The 16,428-nt window shown below is 40.4% G+C and overlaps 1 protein-coding gene across 5 annotated transcripts in view; it reads left to right on the top strand.

The window, feature by feature from the left end:
• The window catches only part of SCG5 (secretogranin V), a 30,215-nt gene that overhangs the window by 1,508 nt on the left and 12,279 nt on the right, over positions 1-16,428 (top strand). For all 5 annotated transcript variants that reach the window (XM_075427378.1, XM_075427379.1, XM_075427381.1 and 2 more), the window contains exons 2-3: positions 8-240; positions 15,148-15,297. In XM_075427378.1, the coding sequence (XP_075283493.1) occupies positions 8-240; positions 15,148-15,297 (383 nt within the window). The remainder of the gene's footprint in view (positions 1-7; positions 241-15,147; positions 15,298-16,428) is intronic.

Below are 16,428 nucleotides of genomic sequence, written 5' to 3'. Positions count from 1 at the left end.
TTCACAGGATACAAGTGGCTACCAGAATGACAACTGTCTTGCTTTATAACATGGTATTTCTGCTGGCGTTTGGATTGGCTTCAGCTTTTAGCCACAGCCCTAGGACCCCTGACAGGGTTTCTGAAGCAGATGTTCAGAGGCTCCTCCATGGGGTTATGGAGCAGCTGGGCATTGCCAGGCCCCGGGTGGAATATCCAGCACACCAGGCTATGAATCTGGTTGGTCCACAGAGCATTGAAGGTAGCTGATTTCTACTTATGAGTTACGGTGAATTTATTAGACTCCTTTGGGAATAAGTATTGTTTTGCATACAGATGCAGAATATCTTGAGCTTAAAATCATGGACTTCTTCACCATATTGTTGCCTGATCTTTGTTTTGTAATCCACATCCATCTTTTACCTTCCTTAGTATAACAATTTTGGCAGAAGAAGTAGTGGGGTTTTTTTTAATATACAGGCTTTGTAGAAGAAGTTGTGTTGTCTTAGAAGTGTCTGGTCTCCAGTACCTCAAAATGACAGGTTTACTAAATTCTTCACCAACAGTGTGCATAAATATATCACTTACATATTTCACATGAAACAAATGTGAGCTGTAGAGCGCAAATCTCATGGATTTTTAGAAACATTTGCAGACCAGAAGAGATCAAATGTTCATGGTGTCATGCGAGATAAAGGGAGAAACCTTATACGGGGGGTTCTTCCTATGTGCTGCAGAACACTGTGCAGCCTCCATGGGACAGAATCGGTGCTCAGGCAGGGCTCCAGCTGCAGGGGTGCAAAGGACACGGGGACTCCCGTCCCCACGTCCGGGAGTAACACCTCAGCACCGGGTGGCTGCGATGAATGTTCTGCGCTCAGGTTTGGTTTTCTGGCCGGTGCTTCTGGTCTCGCTCTATGTGGGTAAATTTTCCTGGGAATCCGTCTTTTACAACTATGCAAACCAGCTGAAATACCTGGCTCAAACGTTGGGGTATTAGGGTAACGTTGCAATGTATTGCTATTTGAATTGTAATAAGCTAGCTTTTAGCTTGGGATTACAGCAAAAGGTTGAAGGTATGGAACTCCAAATATTATAGTTTATGTGTGAACATAAAGAAACAGAGCGGAAACTCTCAAGCCTTCCCTCAGAATTAAATGTTTGACATAGTGTGGCAAGTCTTCACAGTTAATAAGTCTGTGCCCTTTATTTTGTCCTCATTCGGATCGGCAGACTGTCCTAGCCAAAGTGGTACAGTTGCCTTAGCGGAGGCTAGGGAGAGGATTGAAGCTGAATAGGTGTTTCTACCAGATACTTGCAGATCCAAGTTTATATGTTTTCTAAAGAAACTTCAGTGGGCATATGCTTTTCTGCAAACTTCTGTGACAGAGATTTGGCTTAAGGAGTAAAAATTGGTCTGTGCCCTTTCCTCCCCCTTTATGAGTGTTTGTATGTAGAGAAATTGGGACAAACTGGTAGAAGGGAGTAATTTTACTCTCCACCTCCCTCTTTTCCCCAGACCTTTTTTTTGTTTAAAAAAAAAGCCTTAGAAGAGATAAGCAAATCTGGATCTCTGACAAATATTTTGTCTCAGCTGTTTGCCATTACTTTGTAATTACAGTGTTAGCAAAACCAGATTAAGAATCTCTTAAGTATTGAAACTTTTCTAGTGCTTGTGAGACTCAAATAATACTGCTTTTCCAGTCATCCATACAGTCTTCCACAAAAACCAGGTTGGACAAACCTCTCCCCCTGCCACCTTTCTTTTTTTTAAATAAAAATACCATCTGTGTATATAACAGAGTAAAACTACAAGGTGACAAATCCAGTTTATTTATCATATTTAACATTCCCCTCTTGATCAGATGAGGGTGACTCTCTTTTCTGAAGTTTACCATGGATATTTAACAGTCTGTTTAGAATTTTCTGCACAACTAAAAAAGCCTGGTGAGGTAAACGCTATCAGTCAGTGCAGAAATAGACATGCAAACCTGACCTTTATGTCAAATGTTGCTTTTCATGGAGTGTTTTGTGGTAAGTTTCCCAGATAGTAATCACTTACTCTTTCTTTGGTTTCTTGTGGTGGTTGGTATGTCTGTCTATAGATAGATATCTCTTAAAGTATCTGGTTAGAAATTTCAACTTAAGAAAGTGTTTTGAAAGTGTTAATTCCAGTTACAAGATTGACATGGCCTTATGTCATTCTACACAATATTTTCTCATACTGCTTTTTTAAAAAGTACATATAATTCTGTAAATTTTCACCATGAGTTTATCTTTAAATATAGACCATGAACTGCAGGATAGCTAACCCAGCAAAACTTGCATTTCATTCTGTACCACTGATTTTAGCTATTACATTGTGAAAGACTTCAGAATTTAATATGCCAGTTACCAATCATTTAACAGTGTTCCATTTCATCTTCTTTGAATATTTATTTTTGCGTAATTTGGGGAATAACCTGCACAATGGGTTTGACTTTCTATTAGGTGTCTCCTTTGGAAACAGAACTGCTAAAATGGCGTGCTAAGACATTTATTCAAAACAGTCTGGTTCTGGAAGAGATTCCCGTACATAACGCTTCCACATATGGTATCTGCCTGGAAAACTGCAGGTTTTGCCATTTTCCCCCCACTCTGCCCGCTACTTGGTTATTGCCAGAGGACTGACATTCTTGACCTCCCAGCAGCCCCAGTAGGCCAATGTTTTCTGAAGAAAACAGGACAGGAACTGGCTTCAGGAAGGTACCTTGTCCTCTGGCGAGGAATGAGGTCAGGAGGCGTTTGAACGAGGACTCCCATGAGGCATTGACCTGTTTAGTCAGATGAAATGACAATAGCAACAATATTGTGACCTTTCTGACCTTGAGGTTTTTTTGTTTGTTGGGTGGGGGCTGGATTTTACACGCATGTTTTGTGAAATTTAGTCACATGATGTAGAAACAGAATTTCCTCAAAGGAGGAAACTCCAATCTCTGCTCTGCTAAACAGACCTGCAGGACTTTCTGGAAGAATGTTTCGGGTGGTGGTAAGCTCTTACACCTTGCTTGTGTCTCAGATACTTCTTGACCAATGTGCAAGGAGGTGAACTGAGCAGCGCAAGAAACAATGTCATGGGTTGTAATGTTTAAGCAAAAAAACCTGTGCCTGTAGCACAGGTGTTGGCCAACAGGAGGAGGATTGAGAGAGGACTTGTGATTGATGTTCCCGTGGTATCCATTTGAACAGTAAGGAATTTATGGCTAAGCTATAGAAAAAATAACTGCATGTGTTTTTAGAGTACATCAGTACAAGGTTTCAGATTCTGAAAGATTTGCCTATGGGCTTTCCACAACACAGTTACACTGTTATCGCTGGCTAATGATTCTGTGTGCAAGTGCTAAAAAAAAATCTACAAGACAATAGAAGGGAAAACTAAGGGGGGAAGGAAGAAAGATGTTTAATAGTAATTGGAATATGTCACAGCAAATAGGGTTTTCATCCTAAGTACCATCATGGCAAAGTGGTAACTCACTTACTACTCTCCTGAGATGCTGTCTTCATTGGGAATTTTTGCCTGAAGAAATTGAAGAGTAGAATTTGGTATGAAACTCTTATTATTTATGAGAAGTTCTGAGTTACCACAAGTGTTGACTTCCAGCCATTTTTCAGACTGTTGGTTGCAGTGACCAATGTAGACAGTTTAATACCTGGTTCATCCCATGCCAGCATCCTCATCATCCACCCACTGCTCTGGACTACGTCTGTTCCTCCCTTTGACCAGATAGTGCATCTCAGAACAAAAAAGCTTTATCAATCAAAGCTTAATAAATTTAATATGTTCCTACGGAAAATTGTTTTGCTAAACAAAATATTTTTGTCAGAAATTGCGCCAGCAGTGTAGACCTGCAACAGTGTTGATAGCTGTGGATACCATCAGCTTCAGCCGAACCAGGATTCCAGAAGTAGCACTGATTTTCAAAAGGCCAAGATTTCACCCATTGTATGTGTACACTTGCAAACAAGGTGCTGTCAGAAAAAGTTAATTTGTGTGGCTTTGGAATTTGGGAACAAATTTAGGCTGCCATAATATGGACAAGTTTCTACTAGCAGCCTGATTATAGTGAAATGTTTGCAAATTTGAGTGATTTTTATAATAACCTTTTCCAGCTGAATAAGATCTTAATAATTTTATATGTAACGAAAATAGTATTGCTGTTAGTTCATAAGCAGGTTTCCTAATTACGCCCATTTTCCATCTCAGCCATCTACGTTTTTTCCTGCATTAATCATCATATTTTGACTTTAAAATGTTAAAAACCAGAGGGTGGATGTGTTGCAAGGGACTATACACGGTCTTGCTTTCGCACCCTCCTCCTCCTCCACCCTCAGCTTAGGGCTGCTTTGGCTGCAGTAAGTGAAGTCACAAACTTGCTCTGTACCAAAGTCAACTAAAAGATGGAGACTTTTCAGAAAATACATTTAGCAGCATGTGTTCTTTTTTCTGAGTGACCAGACAGCTTTCTTGTTGATGGATAGCAAAAAAAAAAAAAAAGTACAGCTTGTTAATTTAAAGGAAATTACTGCCTTTTCTTATGTTGAAATCTACAAGTGCGTGGGTTTGTTTTTTTTTCTTCTCCTTCCCTTTGCATTTGTCAATTTACCTGTTACCTCAGGTCAAGCTGCTAAAACAGGAGTAGGACATGCCTGATAAAGAGTTTACTGTACCAAGAAATTACTGTGAAGTTCAAGCTGTGTGTGATCCCAGGAGAACTCGGAGGTCTGGAGGAGTGGGAGCTGCCTGGGGGGGATGGCTTTTTGCCCCGAGCCCACAACCAGTAGGTCTCCTCCTTTGCTGGAGCTCTGTCAGCTCAGTAGAAGCAGTTCATGGCATAAATACGTCACAGAAATGGGAATTTGCTGTCTGATTCCCTGTGCTTGTGTACCGCAGATGGTGCATGGCGTGTCAGCATGGCAGAAGCCAAACCGATCCTGCATGATGAGCATCAAGCGAAGATGTTTTTAACACAGGAGATGGTACCTTAGGAGCAGCTGGTTTTTGCTGACCACTTAATAATTTTCTTTCTGCACATCCCCTGATTCCTAAAAGTAATAAAACCTTTTGAACTACTTTAATTTCTCTAATAATATTTGCTCTCCTTGTTAATTTACCTTTTCAGAAAGCTATATTGGAGTCATTTAGCAGTATCTATAAAAAGAGGGGAAAAAACATAGGATAGGAAAATAGGAATTTTTAATGAGTAGCTGTGTTTCTGTAGTTACTATTTAGGTTTATCGCTAGAATACTGTACAAGCACTACTGGGCTATATTCACGTTTTCTATAGGCAAGAAGGGGGCTGTGTCTGTGTTAACAGAGGACAAAAGAATGAAATAAAGAAATGCCTTCAACATTTCAAAAACATAGAAGTTATTTTTTCTGTCTGGCAGGGAGTTTTTGAAGTAAGAGACAGCATGTTTTTTCCTTTCCTTACATGCTTACATGTTTGTGCCAATATTTAAGAGTTTTTCTGGGGGGAGGGAAAGGGAATAAGTGTACAATGCAAATTTCAGGACTATTGTACCATGAATAGGAGAGCAGTGAAATCTCACTTAAATCTCACACGGGGGCACCAGTAGCTCAGCTCGGGCAGTTCATCGCACTTCACGATGGGAAATGTGAAGTCCTATTTGCATTTTGTAAATATTATCTCCTTATGTTTTCAGTGCCTCCTGTACAATTCAATACAACAAAAAAGCATCTTGGGTGGTTTGTTTGTTTGTGTTTGATTTGGGTGTTTTGTTTTTATTTCTTAAAAACCCTTCAAATGAGATGACGGTTGATAAAGGTGCTGCCATGACAGTCTGAGAGTCTGAAGTTTTCAATCTGCAAAAGAGGCATAATGCTGTCAAAGTCAATGACAACATTAAATGATGTCTCTTAAACCCTATTCGTTTGTAGGAATAAGAAAACATGATGCCTCTTTGGGAGGTTTTTGACTCTCCTGCGGAGATTTCTTACAGCTACTGAGAAAAGGCTGAGAGTCATTTGATTATTTTGAAATGAAATCAATACCTGTTTATTGTTGTAGAAAAAGGTGGTTAGTCTTTGCCTGATTGAGATGATAAAACTCAAAAGAATCTGGAACATTATGCTATTATTTCTACTAACAACTGGTAGCTAATGACTTGTCAGCACAGACTCTGTACAAATAGCACTTTGCATGAAATCTACTGTTTGGAAAATTACGCAGATTACTCAGGTGTGTTAATAATGTCTCTTTTGTTTACATTTTCCCAGTACAAAAACTAAGACACACTGTGCTGGATTACCTTGCTGTCTGTAACATACCTGCAGGACCGCTGCTTGTTCCCTACAAGGACAGTAAAATCTTCTTAGTAGAAAGTTGCCAGAAGGTTCGCTTATGAATGCCCTCAGTGAAACCAGTGCAGAAATGACCTTTGCAGTCATTTGCTTGTGGGCTAGTGTGTGCAGTGCTTATACCTGAGTATAGTTGGACTTCGTTGGGTGATGAGAAGCGATAACTGCCAACACATGGGAGTACAATACCTGGGGGTCGGCAAGCACGGCAACGTGATGGCTGCGTCCCCTTTGCTGTGGCTTACACCCTCTGTGCCAGCGTCTGAGGGGAGCAGTGTGGGTGTCCCCGGGCTGGGACTTGCTAGGCTGGGCCCGTCGGCAGCCACTGGGCTGGGGCAGACCTCCCACAGCCAATTCTGCTGCTTCGGGGCCGCTTCATCGTGTCCGTTCAGTGCAAAGAGACCACAAAATCATTTGGGATTTGGATTATTGTATCTGTGCTATAGAGAAAGTCCTGCTGCAGTTGAGACATAAACTTACATTCGCATTGGGACTGCTTTTGCTGAAGAACGCATGACTTTAATCAAATGCTGCGTTACGGGCCTGACATTTAACAAACAAAATCAAACTCCAGCTTCACTCTACTAGTGTCTGCTTTCAGGGTTTGTTTTTTTTTGCAAATCTCTGAAATAGCCCAGGAAATATGATTCCAGAAATTGAATATGGACATCTCAAATTTGTAACATAAAATGAAGTTACACTTTTTTATATATTGATATGGTAGACATCTGAATTTGTATAGATCTGATTAAAAATACCGATCATTGTCTTTGCATTTTATTCCCCAGTTTGAAATGTCAAACTTAACTAGAATTTCGAGTATCAGGCAGTGGTGCATGTTGTAAGAGAGGCGATTTACAATGCTAATTCCTGAATTTAAAAGCTAATGACAGTGCCAAATGACACTGCCAAATGGCAACGGTGGTTTTCAGTGGGTTTTCTTTATCTGAGTAAGCGATAAGGTACAGCTCTGTGAAGAAACCGCGTGTAAAACGATTATACTTGTAACTCTACAAACAGGAAAATAATGAGGTGGTATGACTTTATTTGTTCTTTATTAAAGACAAGAGTTTGAATATTTGGCCCATAATATCCTTGCTTCCATGTGAATTCATAAGCCACGACAAGCAGTGAATAATAAGAAAGCAGAGATGGTGTTTGTATTGCTCTGCAGAGGTGGTATTGGTACCTCAATGTGTTTTGGCAGCTTTCCCTCCTGAGGAGCAAGGGCAGGATCCTGCGAAGGCTGTGGCTGTCACCACTGTAGGCTCTACCACTCCTGAACTGGTGGACCTGCCCTTCCTCGACGCCCATGGGCTGTGGGAGGGGCGCAGGAGCTTTACTTCTCTCCTCGGGGTGTGGGGAGAGGCAGGGAAAATTCTCAAACTGGTGGGCTCATCAGAGAGGTCAGTCAATGGGGGGGGAATGCAAGAAGAGAAGTGTATTAATCCCTTGTTTCTCTCTAGATCTTTGCTGTTTGCATGTGGGTCTGACTAAGGGATCTATTTAGATTTGATGCTTTGCACCTTTTCTTGAAAGAAGGTGCGTATAGCAGTCCTCATGGCTGCAGGAGGGCGTGCAGGTGTCGCATCCCCCTTCCGAGGAACCAAGAAGATAAAGTGACTCCCTGTTATGCTGCTATTTATAAAGTCATCTTTAAAAGATGTCACCAAAGGAGAAAGCAGTTTGAGATGGGACTCTTTCAGGGAAGAAAGGTGGCAGGTCTGCAGGAATTTAGAATTAAGTAGATTTTCATGTACCTACAGGTAATTAATCAGTTAGAATGGGATTTATAGCTGCAATTATTTTTTTTTCTGCATGTTACTAGAGGGAAATAATCCAGTAAGAGAGGTAAGAAACTTGAGGAGAGGGAATATGATAGTTTCTGTACTGTCTGATGCTTTGTAGTATTTCAGTTTTCTAGTGTTGGCAGATGGAATATAGAAATTTAATATGAAACTGTAAATTTTTATCTAGCAATGGAATATTGTCCATAAGTATTTAAAAATCTGCCAGTGAAGATTAGCCAAATTATGGTGAGCTCTTGTTTTCAAAAATTTTTTTTCGCCTGCTTATCTTTCACATGCATAAAATAAATCCTTGGGCACATTAGTTAGTCCTTATAACTTTTTGTAATTGTTCTCAAAATCAAGTGCATTTCGCCTGCTCCCATCCGAATTTTAAATTAGCTTGCAGTAAGAAATGCTTTTTTAATCTGTTTGGTTCTATGAAAGTTTAGAAATCTAGATGAAGAAGAGATTCTTACTTTTCTTGGTTGTGGTGTTGTGTGCAGGAGATAGGATCTCTGGCACGCTCCGGAGGTTGCCAGAGCCATTCTCTCTGTGCTTCCCGTCAGGCGTGCTTTCAGCAGTGTCCTCACAGCTGCGGCAGGGATGAATGGGAAGAGGAATGTTCTCAGCTGCTGAACAGGAGGGAGGGAGAAGCTGGTTTGTCCCCTTGGGATGCTTTAGTACATCAGGTTAGCGGGTCCAAGTCCCTCTTGCAGCACCAAAGAGCAGCGCTGGGCCTGGTCTTACCTGGCAGAGCTCTTCATCTCACCGCTCTCTTGCATTTTCATCTTGTGCCAATGCCTTTATTCAAGTGCAAAAGAAACCTCATTTTGACTCAGGCCATGCTGGCAGAAGTTTTGAATGAGGAGGCCTCTGCTCTTGGAGTTGCGAGGTTGTACCGGCTCAGCAAAGCAGAGACTTGGGAGCCTTATAGCCCCACACTGGTATTGTTCACAATGAGGTCATTTGGGGGGGTTAGAAAATCTACCGTGGTGGCAGCTGTCAGAGGGGCGTGTGAAGATTTAAAACATTTCTGTTGAAGAACCAGCTGGGACATTGAGCCATCTACATGGAAAATGGAATTGAATTAATATGAATGGGGAAATGAACAGGAAAACTTTGTGAAGTTCAGTGGAGCCGTAGACAGAAGGCGTGGTCCCATTCTGGACACTTCTGGTGCCGTCATGCTTTGCATTGCAGAGCGAAAGGGGTGTTTTTCGCTGAGTGTGTTAACATTGGTGGAGCATCTGGGCTTCTCATGCAGCTGGTGTCAATACCAGTGACTGAACAGCTCCAGTCTTTCACTGGCATATTTAGATTTACAGAATTGAAATCGTGTCCCATTCCTCGTGGGATGAAGTGGGTCACCAGCTTCCTTTTGTGGCCCTGTTCCGTAAAGCGATGTGCTGCGCACATGGTCGTTAGCAGGGTGATGCTGCGGCAGCTGCAGGAGCGTACAGTTTGCGGGACGTGCTTTCCCTCGACTCTGCTGATGCACAGTGGCTGGAAGCCATCGTGGCCGCGGGGCCTGTTGCTGCCGCTGCGGGGTGCACCCTGTGTGTGGAAAGGGTAGGCTGGTCTGCGTGGCGAAGCGCGAAAGCTTTCTGCTCAGACTGACGGGCAGATTAATATAGTCCATTAGAGGACTGTTCAGCCAAGGGAGGCAGAGAGATTGCTTTTGCACTCTGTCAGCGAGCTGCTGGATTTTTTTATTGTGTGTGCAATTTGAATAATGAATAATAATGGCATATAAGCTACTGTTATAATTTCATTGTGAGAGAGGCATGGGCATTACTTTGGTCCTAACTATTTCACAATAAAAGCATTTCATATCTTAAATATTTGTACTGTTTGTAATTAAAATATGGGATAAAATGATATTATTCACTGAAAGCAAGTTCAGTAATTGTGTGATGTGTGTGCTTAAGGCTTTAGAAAACACATTGAAAGGAATTTGTCCCTCTACAGAGAAAAAGAAAATTAATCTTTATAGTCTTAAGAAGCTTTGTGTCATTAGGGAGAAGACAAGCTGACTCTGAAATTCGGGATGCTTAAGTATGTATAGCTGTAGTTTTCTTGGGTTTCCCGAGGCGTGCTCTAGAATGATTGAGGAGTTTGGCTAGGTTTGCATTTTCCCATTCTTGGTTTCTCCTATGCTCTCTCTCCTTCCCCATTCTCTTATTTAGCAGTTTCTGTGGAACAGAGAAAATGTGATAATTTATCATTTTTTCAGTGCCTCTCATTTCCTGATCGTAATTGATCTAAACAACCAGGATAGGACTCTCTGGGATGAAACTAGCTGAAGACGCATGGGGGAAATGGTGCTGGGACTGTAAAGCTTTTAGTGATGTTAGAAAGGGTAAGGAAAATGAAAATGCATTTTTTGCATTCAGGATTTTTTTGACAGTTTGAATTAATTGGGTTACATGGTGGGGAGTCTTGAAGGTGTTAAAGGAAAGGAAAAAGTAAGTTAGTAGATGGTGTCCCATTTTAAGATACAAGAGCACCAGAAAGCATTCTGCCAAATTTGTCTTTGATTCGGGATGAGACATCGCGTTTGAATGTGACAATGGCACAGCAAAGGTAGATACGGCAAGATGACCGGGGATGGAAGTGCTGGACAGTATGGGAAGCTCTCACAGTGAAAGGAAAACGAGCTATCTCTGTGTCAAGAGAGGACACACTGGAAATAATTCTGAAGATTTTTCCCAGCTATAAGAACTGATGGTCTAGATTAACAAAAGATTTTGCAACGTAGCAAAGATGGTATTGCAACTCTGATTAATACCTATTTATTATATAGATAAATAGGAATTTACCTCAGGAATCTTACACAAACGGGATAAGGTATACCAGGCTTCCCTTGCAGCTCATACTTGCTTGGAGTTTGTACAGCTCAAGATGATAAGAGGTGCAATTTTTACTCATGGGGAGTATTGCTCTGTGCATCTGGAAAGGGCTTGGAGACTTTAAGAATTTGCTGCATGATGTAGAAGAGCAAAACCATGAAAACTAGGGCATCTATCATGACTCTCTAAGTAAAGGGCTTTAATTTGGGGTCTGGGATTTATTTCCTCACAACAGATACTCGTGATCCATTCTATTTCGTATCTCCTTGTTAAGATTGGCCAGACCACCTCTTTTCTGAATTTGGAAGTTGGGTAAACCTATCTACACCGTGATGTGGGAAAATGTTCCAGTCGGACTGAAAGACAAAGTTGTCCTATTATTTGTCTTTAAATGTTCTGCAATCGATTTACACTTTTTAAAAATCTGTTCTCGCAGACTTTCTTAAAATGACTCTTCCCGGGGGCAGCATTGCCTGTTTGTATTTGATGTGGAGGATTCCTTCTGAGAGCAGATTTGGTTTGGTTGTGCTTTACGCTACCGATAGATGGGTAGCAGCAACTAGAACTTCAGTGGATTAGCAGCATTTCCTTTGAGTGTGTTTGATCAGGGGAATATTCCATACTGTCAGGAAACTGGTTGCTCTTTGTGTTTTATTTTCCTCTTTTTTTATTTTTTTTTTTCCTGCAAGAATGGAGTGGTTGTGTTGTCCTCCCACCCACAGAGTCAGTATTGCTCCCACAAAACAATGAGCTAAAATGTGTGCATTTTATAGTTATTCGAAGTATCTCTAAATGAGATGATACCAGCAGTTGATGAGATGATTAAAGACTTTTCCAGACTTACAGGAAAGGGGAGAGGCATTGTTCCATTTTTGTTTTCCACCCTGCAACAGCTGAAGACCAGTGCCAGAAGACGGTTATGTATATGCATATATTCTAAATTAAATCTAAAGCTTACTTATGACAATACTGACCTCAGTCCAAAAGAACTAAGCTTCTAGTCTGTCCTGTAGAGATGTAAAAGAACTACATGCTTGCGTAGAAATCCTGCACGTGAAAGGGAGCTGGTTGTTTTGGAGGGGTTTTTTTGCTAGTATGGGGCACACAAAAGCCAGTTCATACAAGAAGTAAGGAGAGGTGGGCAAAACATACATTTGTCTAGCCTGTCCTTTCTCAGTACAAGGATGTTCTCTGTACTATTCTTCCGGATTTTTCCTAGACCAGTTTCATATAATTTAACAATGGTGTCTCTCATGCTTCCATTGGATAGGAAATTATGATAAGTTCCCTGATGTTAGTAGTCTTGTCTTTTTCTTTCAGTCTCTGCCTCAAGGTTCAAGAGACGCATCTTGTGCTGTTTTTGTAGTTGACTGTGTACGTTTGTATCACAATATTTTGACTTGGTAGCTGCAGTGTTTTTAATCCTAGTACGTTTCCTCATGTTCTGCATATCAGTAACCAAAAACCAATAGCAAAACTAATGCAGCTTGTGAATTACTGTACATGATACCCCTATTTGGTATATTCATGGCATTTCATTTTTATTATTGCAGTTTTTACTGAGTGCACTATTTATCAGAGTTTATAAGGAATGAGCTTTGCTAACACTATTAAATCACTCAAGTGTGCTAAATTATGGCACCAAGGCAGGTGCTATTGTCTCCAGCTCTTCTGGAAAGAAAGGAAAAACCCTTAAACGATCCTGGACATTTATACCCAAAGGAAACAGTCCTTTATATTAATATAAAAAGATTGTTTTGTACTCAGTCAAGGGAATTTTTGGCAGTCAGTTTAAACTTACATGTATATATAGCGCACTGGAGCCTGCTAAGTACCTCTGTTTTCTTTATGGATGGAGCTTTGGTGCCAAGAGGTCTGCACCACACACAAGCGTAGATACGCTTCTATCTGATGGATTGTCCCATTGTGAACCACATTGTATACAGGATGTTCAAACACGTATTGATTATGTGGTTCTGTAGTTTACAACACAATCATAACCTGATGCTTTTAAGTACATACATGCAATCAATCTTCATGTGAAGGAGCTCACTACAAAAGAAATATTTTGTGCTATGCATTAGACATTAGATTAAATGCCATTAGATTAAATGCATGCTATACATTTTTTAACTTCATGACCGTAGCATTATTGTGAATCTGTACAGTTCTTACAAGCATCATCTTTGTGTTGACTATGGACTGTAAATGTATAATAAAGTTCATAGTGTGTATAACGCTATTCTGGTTTTAGTACCAGGTCTCGTGGTTATCTACAAGGGAAAACCTCATATAACACAGATGCAGATTTTTTGTAGGGCTACTTTTATGTTTTTTACATATCTGTAAAACTTTCCTTCAACATTGCATTACAGAATAAGAAACTTGAACTTGAGAGGCAAAATCAGCATGTTGATTGGATTTTAGTCCATCTTGCAAATAAAATTGAAATACATATGCTTATAGACTAACTGGCTTCTGGCACTTTGATGCCAGCTTCCAGCTGATTATTTGCAAAATGTAGACAATTTCACTCCACTACCACTTCTAAATGTAGAAACACATACAAAATTTGTCAAGACTGCCTTATGTTAGCAATTTTTGAAAGTGATTATGTTCACTTATAATGCCTAGCTGTATAAGAGATGATTTAGGCCAGTAGTATTTATTTGTAAGTTGGGACAGGAGTACTTGAATGATTCTTCTGGAGCTGCTTTCATGTTCAGAAGCTTTATTCCAATCTTTTGAATCTACAAAAATTATAGAAATTGAAAATCGGACTATTCGGTGATAATAGGATGATTGTGCTATGTATTCAAACAGTTGTGTCTGCATTCACTCTTCAACTTGTATTTTCCAATCATTCAAATTCCTTTTCCTCTCATTCACTGTTAGTTGAATTTACATGTTGACTGTATGTTGTTACCCCTCATTATATAAGGTTTTAAAAAAATGTTGCTCTGCTGTCACACAGCCATCTCAGTACTGCCTAAGTACATTAGCTTTGCTGCAGTGTGTGTGGTGGCTGTCTTATGGCAGGGAAAAAGAGCATGCTTGAAACTAAATTTTATTTGTTTGAAATTTAGAAGAACATTGTACAATAGTATTTAGAAAACTCCACAGCAGCTGGGTTTTAGCCTGTAGATGCATTGGGCCAGTAATGTGTGCAGAAAAGATGTGGAGCAGATAAATATTTGTAGAGAGGCATAGAGAGAGAATGGCCTGAGCCTGGTTCCCAGACCTTCAGTGGCAGACCCTACTTGTCAGAGGCAAGGTGCCCAGGCTGACATGAGTAGAGGAAGGCTGTGACATACCACTTCTGTGTGCATTTGCCGAAGAACAGGAAGCTCATCGTTGTGTGCTCCGCCACCGAGTTATAAAACCTTCTGCACACTGCTGTTGTGACCCTGCGGTGATGATGCTCCCAGTCCCACAGGGCAAATATAAAAGCCTGCATCTAGAACTCATCTGTTAACTAAAGGTCTAAAAGTCACTGAATGTGATGTTCTATACCGTATTGACTACTGTGTAGGTCTACATGCACAAGAATGCCCACCAACAGTAAGGACTCTTAATCACTTTTCACCATTACTGCAGGAAACTAAAATTTGCATTTAAGAAATTATTTGATTTATAAATGATTTTCCTAGCTGCATACAACCAAATTTGGGTCCCCTCACATGACTGAATTTATTAATGTGTTTCTAGACTGTTCAGATAGTATTGTTTCTTTCTACAGTGTCATTAATTTTGTCTTCTTCCCATGATGCTGTCTTGCCCTGTCTTCAATTATTAGTTGCTACAATGAACAGTAACACTATCAGTGACTGAAGATAATTGTGCAGTAAATATATTAACTTCCATTACTGTCTTATGTTTCTTTTTCTTTGCATTTTCTTACCTATAACTTACATAGTTAAGGAAAAAATAATCCTAAGATTAATAATAAGTGGCTGATTTTGTTTCCGAGTTTCGTTTTTCATTACCTAAGTGATCTGAGTTAGGTCACGGGTTATGTTTCTAAAAGAGACATTTGAAATCTAAACTTAGATTTGTCTCTGTAACAATTATATATGTATTTTAAATCTATGTCTGGATTACTTGAGGCAACTAAAGCACTTACACTTTAAATCTTGTAAAAAAGACAGCATGTGTAAATCATCTTTGCTAGGTGGTGCGCATGAGGGTCTCCAGCACTTGGGTCCTTATGGCAATATCCCAAACATCGTGGCTGAGCTGACAGGAGATAATGTACCAAAGGATTTCAGTGAAGATCAAGGATATCCTGACCCTCCAAATCCCTGCCCTGTTGGAAAAACAGGTATTTCTGTTGTAGCCTTTGCACCTCTGTCTTCACTGTACATCTTTTGGTCTTTCATCGCTGTACTAGGCAGTATGACACTTGATCAGAAATGGGTGTTTTCTTTCATTCTCTGTCCCACGAGCAGAACTGTTGAGCAATCAAGTGGTTTAGATGAGACTTTTTTTTTTTAAAAAAAAAAAAAAAAAAAGTGCACCTTCTGTATTGCTATATGACCGCTAGAGAGGGTCAGGTGGAAGAAATCATTTTGACCTTGGAGTAGAAGATAGTGAGATTTATGATAGCGTCTTGTTCCTGAGGGAGTTCATTTTTAGGCTGGCCCCTGAAAAAAGTTACCATTCTGTACAGATGAGATTTACCCTTATTTTAGAGACTTTCGTTGTGCCAAGAGGAATGAAACTGTCTGCCCTGATCTCCAACCCAGACCATGAGTCAATATTTAAGATACCTTGGCTCCAGTCCATGTTGCTTTATAGCTCACTGAGGGTGCCTCTGTGCCAAGAAACGGAGAGTTACATGGACGTACCCCAAGGCGTTGCATGGAGGCTCGCTCTGGGAGAGGAGCAGTGAGACCTCGGAGTGCCAGGCCGGTACAGTACCCGAGACGCCCGGTCCCTCAGCTTGCAGCCAAGCCATGTACCAAGCCGTGCGGGTGGCTAGTGCTGAGGGATCTCCAAAGCAGCGCTGCATGTGCATGATGTAGACGTACCCTGAGGGAATCGATCTTTTTCCTGTTATTTGAGCCAAGGAATGACTTCCAGTACTGAAAGTAGTAGTAAAACACCCATTGGCTGCCTTGGGAGCTGGAACTGGGAATGAGTACTGTGTTTTTCTCTCGTTTTTTATTTGTGAGCTAAGAGATCCTTTCAAAATATTTTTTGTTTAGTCTTCTTTTATTTTATTTGGATAATGCAAAACAGTTGTATTCTTATTTTAAAATGTTCTAACTAGCTTAGAATTGATCAAACAATAAATACTTGTCACGGAAAGTTTTGCAAACAGCGTTTTTACATTTTATTAAAAAATATGACAAAATTTCAAATAATGCTCTCTTACTGTTTTCTGTTACTGCCCATTTGGTGATGATGCCTGGATCTCTTCTGAAATAATATATAATCTTCCATTTTGTTC

The sequence above is a fragment of the Opisthocomus hoazin genome, chromosome 7, assembly GCF_030867145.1.
Source record: "Opisthocomus hoazin isolate bOpiHoa1 chromosome 7, bOpiHoa1.hap1, whole genome shotgun sequence".
In the NCBI taxonomy this organism is placed as follows: Eukaryota; Metazoa; Chordata; class Aves; order Opisthocomiformes; family Opisthocomidae; genus Opisthocomus; species Opisthocomus hoazin.
The sequence above is the reverse complement of the archived record's forward strand: the minus strand, read 5'-3'. Positions and strand labels throughout refer to the sequence as shown.